The 11,812-nt window shown below is 36.9% G+C and overlaps 2 protein-coding genes across 2 annotated transcripts in view; one reads left to right on the top strand and one right to left on the bottom strand.

Moving 5' to 3' along the window:
* The window catches only part of LOC137637556 (saposin-like protein 11), an 11,321-nt gene extending 6,190 nt beyond the window's left edge, over window positions 1-5,131 (bottom strand). The window contains exon 1 of the mRNA XM_068369713.1: window positions 5,056-5,131. Coding sequence (XP_068225814.1) covers window positions 5,056-5,131 — 76 coding nt within the window. The remainder of the gene's footprint in view (window positions 1-5,055) is intronic.
* Window positions 5,132-6,027: 896 nt separating this feature from the next.
* Window positions 6,028-6,795, top strand: LOC137637555 (NADH-ubiquinone oxidoreductase chain 5-like). Its single transcript, XM_068369712.1, has one exon. It carries the CDS (start codon window positions 6,028-6,030, stop codon window positions 6,793-6,795), a length of 768 nt encoding a protein of 255 aa, XP_068225813.1.
* Window positions 6,796-11,812: the final 5,017 nt, after the last annotated feature.

Genomic DNA, 11,812 nt, shown 5'->3' with positions numbered 1-11,812 from the left:
CATGACATTCAACCTTGCACCACCTTCCCCTTCTCGTACATCTCATAACCTTACTCTTACCCACATTAACTCTCAACTTCCTTCTCTCACACACCCTTCCAAATTCTGTCACTAGTCGGTCAAGCTTCTCTTCTGTGTCTGCTACCAGTACAGTATCATCCGCAAACAACAACTGATTTACCTCCCATTCATGGGTCATTCTCGCCTACCAGTTTTAATCCTCGTCCAAGCACTCGAGCATTCACCTCTCTCACCACTCCCATCAACATACAAGTTAAACAACCACGGCGACATCACACATCCCTGTCTCAGCCCCACTCTCACCGGAAACCAATCACTCACTTCATTTCCTATTCTAACACATGCTTTACTACCTTTGTATAAACTTTTCACTGCTTGCAACAACCTTCCACCAACTCCATATAACCTCATCACATCCCACATTGCTTCCCTATCAACTCTATCATATGCTTTCTCCAGATCCATAAACGCAACATACACCTCCTTACCTTTTGCTAAATATTTCTCGCATATCTGCCTAACTGCAGCATATCTGCCTAACTGCGCATATCTGCCTAACTATTACTTGTAGAAACATGATAATTTGTTTGAAATGTCCAGTATGTTTTTAAATATTTTCCTTTTAAGCTGTCTCCTTCTGTTAATGGTCATTGCTTGTGATGCAAAAATCTTGTCCCCCTTTCACTCTAATGTATCTTACGTATCTTCTTCTCATTGACATTGATCAAATATTAGTCAAATATTTATTTAAAGCGAAAATGACTGTTAGGACACTCCCTCTATTAAACATTGTTTATGTTTTTGTGAATCTGTTGGGTCTCCCATTAATGTTTTTGCGAATCTGTTGGGCCTCCCATTAATGTTTTTGCGAATCTGTTTGGTCCCCATTAATGTTTTTGAGAATCTGTTGGGTCCCCATTAATGTTTTTGAGAATCTGTTGGGTCCCCATTAATGTTTTTGAGAATCTGTTGGGTCCCCATTAATGTTTTTGAGAATCTGTTGGGTCCCCATTATTCTTTTTGAGAATCTGTTGGGTCCCCCATTATTCTTTTTGAGAATCTGTTGGGTCCCACATTAATGTATGTTCTCTTTATGTTTTACAGATTTTGTCTGCAGACCAGTGAAAAGTTAGGGAGAGACTAGCGAGGAGGGCAAGAAGACCATCACTGCCAGGGAGACTCGAGCGAGGAGGCAAGAGAACCATCATCGTCAGGACCCCGAAGAAAAAATAATAATTAGCCGGTAATCCAGGGCTGCTAAAAATAATTTCTGGACCCATCAAAATATATATGAAATGCAAAGTTTAATTTTTTTTTTTTTTTTTTTTTTTTTTTTTGCGGAAATTTTGTCTAGTTTGTCGTTGAAATTAACTACTACAATACTGATGTATATTGCGTTTAAAAATAAATTTCCATATGCAATGCCTATTTTCCTGTCCTCAATTTACCATATGTATAATACTAAGGGAAACAAAAAAGTAAAAGATTCGTGACAATTTTATATTTTTATTTTTCAATTTAGTGTAATATATACACTACACATTTGCAACCTGGTAAATAAAGTTGCCGTGTGTGTCCTTCTTCTTGGGGTATTAAAGCCAACACTTGTTGTTGGGCCCGTATGTGTGGTCCATCCAAGTTTGGCTTATGGTAGATGAGTTGCCAAATAGTTCCAATATTTTCTGGATTTTGGGAGATAGTCACAAAATGCCATCATACCCCCTTCCCTTTATACGGCGGTATGGCTTGGCTCCGGATCTCTAACCTCTCCTCACCCAACAATAGTCGTGGTTTCCATTCCTCGTCTCCTCCATTGCCCTGTTATTTTGTTTGGAGAGAAAACATGTAGCTTTAAAACTATACTCTGTAGAAGATACACACACAAGGACCTACCCTGATTATAAATAAGCTCGGCTATTGTAATCGGACTCGCAATGAACTTATTGCACCTAGCATGAAAAGTGCATGGCTCAGACCATAGACTAGCTTAAAAGCGCTCGGGAATTATTCCATATTTTCATTGAATGAAACATTTTGGAACCCCTAAATGGTAAAAATATGCGGAATGAACAAATGGGACCTTGCAAGTTGTCTGTAATATATATACACATATGCTGATGAATGTTATGGTTCAAAAATAACATAAGCAAATACTGAAATTGAATAACATTACTGAAAGCAAGAGGCTAATGGCATGTTAATCGGTAATGAACAGAAGAAATTAAGAGTCGGAAACATTAACAAATTCAGTAGGTAACGATTTCCATAATGTGGAAAATCTTGGACATCGTTTTGTGACACACAATTAGGAGGGTATGCCTCCATGAAAGGAACTTCCCTAGCACAGTAAAGTATGGGCTATATAGAGTTCTGAATACAAAAATGATTGATTAATGAGTGGATGTTTCACAAGGGATCACGTAAATTTAGTTAAACAAGACATTGTTCAAGTCTTATTGGTTCTTGCGCAAGAATGAATTATTCTAAGATTCAAATTGAACTAGTTACGTTAGATTTTTTGAACGATTCGCCAGACAGTGAAGAATGAGAAAATTAAAGTTTGCAAAGACGATAGAAGACTAGTGATTTTGATCGTGTGGTCTGGTATCAATTTAATATGACTGATGGTTGCAAGTGTGTAGATCAATATGTCTGCTAAAAGAACAGACTTAATTTGATGAGTATAATTCCTTTGGGTTTACTAAAAGAACTGGTGATTAAGGAATGTGCAGGTGGTAGTTCAATGATGTTTCAGAGTAAGGTGAATGACTTGCTGCAGTTTGGGAAATTGTGTATGATATAAGGGGAAAAGGTAACGAGAGAAGTTGGAATGAGTACAGAACAAATAGGTTTAATTATTTAAGAGCTATGTGTATACCTTTTCAAGAGATTTTTGTAGCACAAAGAAACAAATTTGGTTCTATATGACTGTGTTGTCAAGAAGTTTTGATTGCAACATTGAAATGAAAAGGAAGAATTGGGCGATACATTTTAGTTTAGTCGAAAAGAGGGTTGGATTTTATACACATGGAAACGGTGAAAGGACTATGGTGATTCAATTTCATTGTAGCATATTGTGAGTTAACTGGTATGGTGCAAGTATTACATGAGAGAGAACAGTAAGTCTCCTACATAAAAACGATATTCGTTTTAATGGAACAGGGAACAAGAAAAAAAGAGGGAGACCAAAGGGAAGGTGGATGGACTGTATCAAGGATGACCTTCGATCAAAGGGATTAACCGGTGATGAAGTATGGGACAGAGGTAGGTCGAGAAAGCTGGCCAGAAACATCGACCCCACATAAAAGTGGGAAAAGATGCAGACAAAGTAGTAGTAGTTTTAAGAGCTCCGGACAATATGTGTGTGCAACTTCAACATAATCAATATAATCAAGCTACCTTACATGTACGAGTACAGTATATCAAGAACTCTTGCAGCTAAATTTATCATTACATAAAATGCTTCTAAAACTACCCAATTTTTATTCTAATTTCCACTTATTCAAAACTTTTGCCTAAATGCAAGCACAGGCTCCTATCTGTTCTCAACCTGAAACTACTTGTGCAAAAATTAAAACTTACTGATATTCTAATATAATGCAAGTTCAAAGGTTCTTTGACAATGACATTTCAACTTTGCAACAAGGGAAGTTGAAAATAAGCATGAAGAATATGAAAGATTTATATGATTTGGACCGTTTAAACGATAAATGAATATCTTAGAAACTTGGCAACAAGGGAAGTTGACAATAAACATGAATATAAAAGTTTTATATATAAGATATGATTTTGACCGTTTAAGCGATAAATGAATAGCTTAGTTTTTTTTTTTTTTTTTAGACGGGTGTAGAATTATATTTGAGGTTTATCTGTAAACTTTAATTGCTGCTTGAAGGACACGGGTGTGTGTAGCTTGTATACGTGACAAGGATAGGAAAGAATGAAGATGGAAGATTATTACTGTCAGAGCTATAAAAAAATAATGGATTATTTATATCTAAATGATATGAGAGTTCAAAGAATTTATTGAGACTGGACTTTCAATCTCTGAAGGCAATTATAAGGAGCATCAGTCTCTAAAGATGATTATAAGTTAAGACAAAGCAAATATTGACTGAGGGATTTGTACTTTGTCGTGGGTCGATGTATTAATATGTACCATGTTTCCTGGGAATGGTGCAAATGGAATGTGTAAGAATGTGAATGATACGTATGGACATAAAAGAAATTCACATTGCGGGAATGTATGAGAGAATGTTTTAAATAAAACGTAAGGTCTCCTGCTAAATATACATCCTGAATGGAACAAAAGAGCATCAGAGAATTTATGTAAGTCCACTAATTTTGAAGTATACTAAGAATGACCAATCTGAAATAGTAATGACTGATCTATGATATTTTTTTTTCTACTTTTATTCCAATGAAGCTTTCGGGTACATACATTCCTTGACCCATCATCTGCTGCTTATTACAAATGTTTTCTGAGTGGTCCCTCACGGATGACTGAGGGACCACTCAGAAAACATTTGACTGAGGGACCACTCAGAAAACATTTGTAACAAGCAGCTTCATTGGAATAAAAGTAGAAAAAATGTCATGGATTGTATTACTAAACGTCCTACAAGATCTTATTTGACTGATCTAATTTCATGGTCTGTGACTCCAAATGGTAGGTATAGTGATTGTGATGGATCATATGAGAAGAAGAACAGAAGCGAGAATATATCTTGAAAGTAGTTAAACTTTTTTTCTAGACAATATTAGAGTGAAAACCTGAAAAGATAGTTTACTGAAAAAGGCACTCTCGTCGTAAAAACACTCGTTCTCACTCATACTCGTCGTGAAAACACTCATACTACGACATACTCGTTGTGAAAACACTCATTCTCATGGCATACTCGTCGTGAAAACACTCATACTACGAAATACTCGTCGTGAAAACACTCATTTCTCACGGCATACTACGACATACTCATCGTGAAAACACTCATTCTCACTCATACTCGTCATGAAAACACTCGTACTACGACATACTCTTCATGAAAACACTCATCCTCACAGCATATTCGTCGTGAACACACATTCTCACGGCATAATACGACATACTCATCGTGAAAACACTCATTCTTGGGGCATACTCTTCGTGAACACATTCACTCACGGCATACTACAACATACTCATCGTGAAAACACTCATTCTCATGGCATACTACGACATACTCGTCGTGAAAACACTCATTCTCACAGAATACTACAACATACTCGTCATGAAAACACTCGTACTACGACATACTCTTCATGAAAACACTCATTCTCACAGCATACTACGACATACTCGTCTTGAAAACACTAATTCTTATGGCATTCTACGACACACTTGTCGTGAAAACACTCATTCTCACGGCATACTACGACATGCTCGTCGTGAAAACATTCATTCTCACAGCATACTACGACATACTCAACGTGAAAACTCTCATTCTCACGGCATACTACAACATACTCAACGTGAAAACTCTCATTCTCACGGCATACTACAACATACTCATCGTGAAAACACTCATTCTCACAGCATACTACGACAAACTCATCGTGAAAACACTCATTCTCACGGCATACTACGACATGCTCGTCGTGAAAACCCTCATTCTCGGGGCATACTCTTCGTGAACACACTCATTCTTACAGCATACTACGACATACTCGTTGTGAAAACACTCATTCTCATAGCATACTACGACATACTCGTCGTGAAAACAATCATTCTCACAGCATACTATGACATACTCGTCATGAAAACACTTATTCTCATGGCATACTCGTCGTGAAAACACTCATTCTCATGGCATACTACGACATACTCGTCGTGAAAACACTCATTCTCACAGCATACTACAACATACTCGTCGTGAAAACACTCATTCTCATGGCATTCTACGACATGTCGTGAAAACACTCATTCTCAAAGAATACTACGACATACTCGTCGTGAAAACACTTATTCTCATGGCATACTACGACATACTTGTCGTGAAAACACTCATTCTCATGGTATACTATGACATACTCGTCGTGGAAACACTCATTTTCACAAAATACTACGACATACTCATCGTGAAAACTCTCATTCTCACGGCATACTACAACATACTCATCGTGAAAACACTCATTCTCACAGCATACTACGACAAACTCATCGTGAAAACACTCATTCTCACGGCATACTACGACATGCTCGTCGTGAAAACACTCATTCTCATGGCATTCTACGACATACTTGTCGTGAAAACACTCATTCTCATGGTATACTATGACATACTCGTCGTGGAAACACTCATTCTCACAAAATACTACGACATACTCATCGTGAAAACACTTATCCTCACAGCATACTACGACATACTTGTTGTGAAAACACTCATTCTCATAGTATACTACGACATACTTGTCGTGGAAACACTCATTCTCACAGAATACTATGACATACTCATCGTGAAAACACTCATTCTCACAGCATACTACAACATACTCATCGTGAAAACACTCATTCTCATGGTATACTACGACATACTCGTCGTGAAAACACTCATTCTCACAGCATACTACGACATACTCGTCATGGAAACACTCATTCTCACAGCATACATCGACATACTCGTCGTGAAAACACTCATTCTCACAACATACTACGACATATTCGTCGTGAAAACACTCATTCTCACAGCATACTACGACATACTCATCGTGAAAACACTCATTCTCATGGCATACTAAGACATACTCGTCATGAATACACACATTCTCACAGCAGACTCTGACATACTCGTCATGAAAACACTTGTTCTCACGGCATACTACGGTATACTCGTCATGAATACAAGTGAAAATAGTAGTTTACAATAAACCTAAATAAAGCTACGGGCAAAGTATTGGAGGAAAATGGGGAATAGATTATAACATATTTGTGGTTCTTGAGAAAGCAAGAGTACCCAGACGTCAATGTAACATGGCTATAACGAAAACAACAGTGAGTAAAATGAGTTATAGATTATAACATTTGTGGTTCTTGAGAAGGCAATTGTACCCAACCGCTAATATAATATGGCTATAATGAAAGCAACAGTTTAACTGAATAATTCAATAAGCTGATACAATTACTTTAACATAGCATGTGGTTTAGAGATGGAACCAATCAAGAGGACCTAAGAACATGCCAGAGAAAGGGGGGGGGGGTGGAGATTGGGGCGTCAGACTATGAGGTTAAACGTTCTTGTCATCAGAGAAACTGTTGGATTGTTCTGGTGAGACGGGATGTTGGTGAGGTGCGATTGAGGAAGATGTTAACATATGACACATGAGTGACAAACATAGGCTATCTGAACCAAGAACAAATAGTAAATTTGGTGAAAGGGCTTTTAGCTACTGTGCCCCTAGACATTATAATAAACTGCCAACTGAAATGAAGGACCTAAAGGGCGCAATTGAACTTAAGAAGAAACTCAAGACATTACTTTTCACAAGATCATATGATTTGGAAGATGCTACAATCAAAGAATTGTATAAGTTATAATGAAAATGTTTCGTTAGATGATTGATATGGACCCGCCCGAGAAGTAGTTCACTCGACTTCAGTGGAGGGTTGGATTTAAACCCAAAACAAGTAACAAGTAAGTAATGCCACGAATAGAAATGGAGACATTGACTCGAGCGGATGACCCTGTTATACAGTGGGGACTAATAAGAGTGAAATTACTAGTGGTTCAGAGTGAAGACAACAGCAAGTATATCTGATGTATTTGTGAAGAAATGTCAAAAACAACAATCAATGGTAAGCGCTAATCCCTGTTTTGACGTCGTTACTGTTTTTAGAATGATTTATTGTAAATTTGTTCTCATCGCTTAATTATTTCCTTTCTCACTGGGGCTATTTTTCCCTATTAGAGCCTTTGGGCTTATAGCACCTTGCTTTTCCAACTAGGGTTGTAGCTTGGATAATAATAATAATAATAATAATAATAATAATAATAATAATAATAATAATAATGTTTATGGTAATGAGGAAATATACCGATAAATCGTAGAATTAGGCCCATGGGAGTCAATATAGGCAAAAAACCTTATGTAAAATGCAGAAGCAGAGGGGACACTGTCAAATTCTCACTGAATATCTTAAATGTCTTTCTATCAAAGACTTACCCTGAGATTACTGTCCGAGAGAAGTTGTCCGAGATGGGAACGTGGTTCATGTAACTGATTGTGTAGAAATTCTCGCCAGGGACGCCATTCAGTTTGACCAATCTGAAAGAAAATATTAGATTAACATTATGATTTTAGCTATAAATTAGTCATTCGATGTGTAGTAACCTTAATTTGGGGGAGGAGAGAGAGAGAGAGAGAGAGAGAGAGAGAGAGAGAGAGAGGAGAGAGAGAGAGAGAGAGAGATAGAGAGAGAGAGAGAGAGGTGCAATCATGTCGTTTGATGAGGAAAGGCTTCAAACTGTTGGAACCTAGATTTATGTCCACTTTGGGCTCAAGAGCCTTCAAATATGCGGCCCCGAGACTAGATAATAAGCTCCTACGAAACATTCCAATGAATGAAGACATTATGGCTTTCAAGAGGGAACTGAAGACTTTATTTCACAAGTCTTTTGACAGTGAAGATTTAACAGTAAATGAACAATATGAGACTTGAAAAGATAAATACTGTGAACGAACAAGGTAAAACGACAGTGGAGGTCCTGTAGAGAGTGGGGTACCCCTGCTGTATGGGACCGGAAAAGCAGTCATCAAAGTTAAGTTTGTAAGTAAGTAAGGTTAAACACGAAGTTAAGAAGAATTGAGAATATTTCACTACTGAGCCTTGGGAATTTCATACCAAAGATACAGAATACGTGTTCTCAGAATCGCTAATGGTGACTAATTAAGTATTGGACAGGCTCCAATTGATTATAAAACTCTGGAGGTTAATCTTCAAAACTGTATTAGTGCCTCTGATTTGAAGGTGCTACTCATAGGAGCGTTCAGCGTGATTCAGCACTCACGCTATTTTCTGTTACTGTCACTACAAAACTTTGCTAAATATTAGGCCTATAACGCCAGCGTGACAAATAGAATTCTTAATATTACTGATGTTATTCATAGAATAATTTCAGTTGTAGCAAGCATTTCCTCTAACAAAAATACAGTATAATGATTTTTATGAAAATATAAAAATTGTTAAAAAGACGCAGGAATAGAGCTAAGGAAACAGAGATAAAATAAACAAAGCAAAGATAAAGCTAAGGAAGCAAAGATAAAGCTAAGGAAGCAGAGATAAAGCAAAAGGAAGCACGGATAAAGCAAAGGAAGTAGGAATAAGACAACGTTAGAAGGGATAAAAACAAACTTAACAGGGATAAAAACAAACAGGGATAAAAACAAACAGGGATAAAAACAAAGGAAGCAGGGATGAAAAAATTATCATAGATAAAAACAAAGTTAGCAGGGATAAAACAGAGCAATCAGTAATAAAGTCACCAGGGATAAAAAAAGTTACCAGGGATAAAAATGTTACCAGGGATAAAAAAGTTACCAGGGATAAAAAAAGTTACCAGGGATAAAAGCAAAGTTACCAGGGATAAAAAAAGTTACCAGGGATAAAAAAGTTACCAGGGATAAAACAAGTTACCAGGGATAAAAGCAAAGTTACCAGGGATAAAAAGGTTACCAGGGATAAAACAAGTTACCAGGGATAAAAGCAAAGTTACCAGGGATAAAAGCAAAGTTACCAGGGATAAAAAAGTTACCAGGGATAAAACAAGTTACCAGGGATAAAAAAAAGTTACCAGGGACAAAAAAGTTACCAGGGATAAAAAAAAGTTACCAGGGATCAAAGCTAAGTTAGCAGGAATAAAAACAAAGGAAGCAGGGAGATAGAGCTAAGGAAGCAGGAATAAGACAACGTTAGAAGGGATAAAACAAAGTTAACAGGGATAAAAACAATGTTAGCAGGGATAAAACAGAGCAATCAGTATTAAGAAAGTTACCAGGGATAAAAAAGTTACCAGGGATAAAAAAGTTACCAGGGATAAAAAAGTTACCAGGGATAAAAAAGTTACCAGGGATAAAAACAAAGTTGCCAGGGATAAAAGCAAAGTTAGCAGGAATAAAAACAAAGGAAGCACGGATAAAGCAAAGGAAGCAGGAACGTTAGAAGGGATAAAACAAAGTTAACAAGGATAAAAGCAAAGGAAGCAGGGATAAAAAATCAGCATGGATAAAACAAAGAAGGGATAAAACCAAGCAAACGGAAATAAAGTTAGTAAGGATTAAAACAAAATAGCAGAAATAAAAGCAAAGTTAATGGTGACAAAAAATAAGTAAGCTGGGATATAAAAGTTAGCATAGATAAAACCAAAGTTAGCAGGGGTAAAACAGAGCAAGCAGGAATAAGAAAGTTACCAAGGATAAAAAAGTTACCAGCGATAAAAACAAAGTTAGCAGGGATAAAAACAAAGTTAACATGGATAAAAAAAAAGTTACCAGGGATTAAAACAAAGTTACCAGGGATAAAAACAAAGTTACCAGGGATAAAAACAAAGTTACCAGGGATAAAAAAAGTTAGCAGGGATAAAAACAAAGGAAGTAGGAAGAAAAACAAATTTTTACATGAATAATAACAATATTTACAGGGATAAAAACAAAGTTAGTAGGGATTAAAAACAAAGAAAGCAGGGATAAAAAACAAAGGAAGCAGGGATAAAAACAAAGTTAGCAGGGATAAATACAAGGTTAGCCAAATTTTAGCATAAATAAAAATAATATTAGAAGGGATAAAAACCAAGGAAGTAGGGATAAAAATAAATTTGAACATGAATAAAAACAAAGTTAGCAGGGATAAATACACAAGTTAGCATGGATGTAAAAGTTTAGCAGGGATAAGACAAAAGAAGTGGGACGAAATGTTAAAAGCTATGAGGCCGTTGCATGTAATGGCTTACTATAATGCATACCATAAGTATAACCAATATAAAGAAAATACAAAATAAATTAATATGCTATGATTCAATAAATTTCAAAACCACTTAGTTTTAAACCTCTGAGAACGTTTGTAAAGATGTTTTTTTTTTATTCCAAAAGAGACTGTTACATTGATTGAAATATATTATAAATTTCAAATACATAAGTTGTTTGTAATTGCTCAAGTCCTCAAAAAGCGTACTAATGATAAATTCCAGAAAATTAGTCAATAAGGATATATAGATAATAGATATTATCGTTATTATTTTCATTAATGTTATCCTTATTGTTGCTATTTTTAGTAATTGTCGTATTTTTAATCATAATTGTAATAATTGTCTGACCTCTTCCTTCTATGAAACACCAGAGAGAGAGAGAGAGAGAGAGAGAGAGAGAGAGAGAGAGAGAGAGAGAGAAAGGGGGGAAGGAGGAAGAGAGGTGGGGGAAGGAGGAAGAGAGGTGGGGGAGGAGGAAGAGGGGAGAGGAAGAGAGGTGGGGGAGGAGGAAGAGGGGAGAGGAAGAGAGTGGGGGAAGGAGGAGGAGAGAGAGAGAGAGAGAGAGAGAGAGAGAGAGAGAGAGAGAGAGAGAGAGAGAGAGAGAGAGAGAGAGAGAGAGGAAAAGAGAGAGGGGAGCAAGGAGGAAAGAGAGAGAGAGGGGGGAGCAAGGAGGAAAAGAGAGAGAGAGGGGGGAGCAAGGAGGAAAGAGAGAGAGAGAGGGGGGAGCAAGGAGGAAAGAGAGAGAGAGGGGGGAGCAAGGAGGAAAGAGAGAGAGATGGGGGGACAAGGAGGAAAGA

This window comes from Palaemon carinicauda, unplaced genomic scaffold, assembly GCF_036898095.1.
Source record: "Palaemon carinicauda isolate YSFRI2023 unplaced genomic scaffold, ASM3689809v2 scaffold843, whole genome shotgun sequence".
NCBI classification, from domain to species: Eukaryota; Metazoa; Arthropoda; class Malacostraca; order Decapoda; family Palaemonidae; genus Palaemon; species Palaemon carinicauda.
The sequence above is the reverse complement of the archived record's forward strand: the minus strand, read 5'-3'. Positions and strand labels throughout refer to the sequence as shown.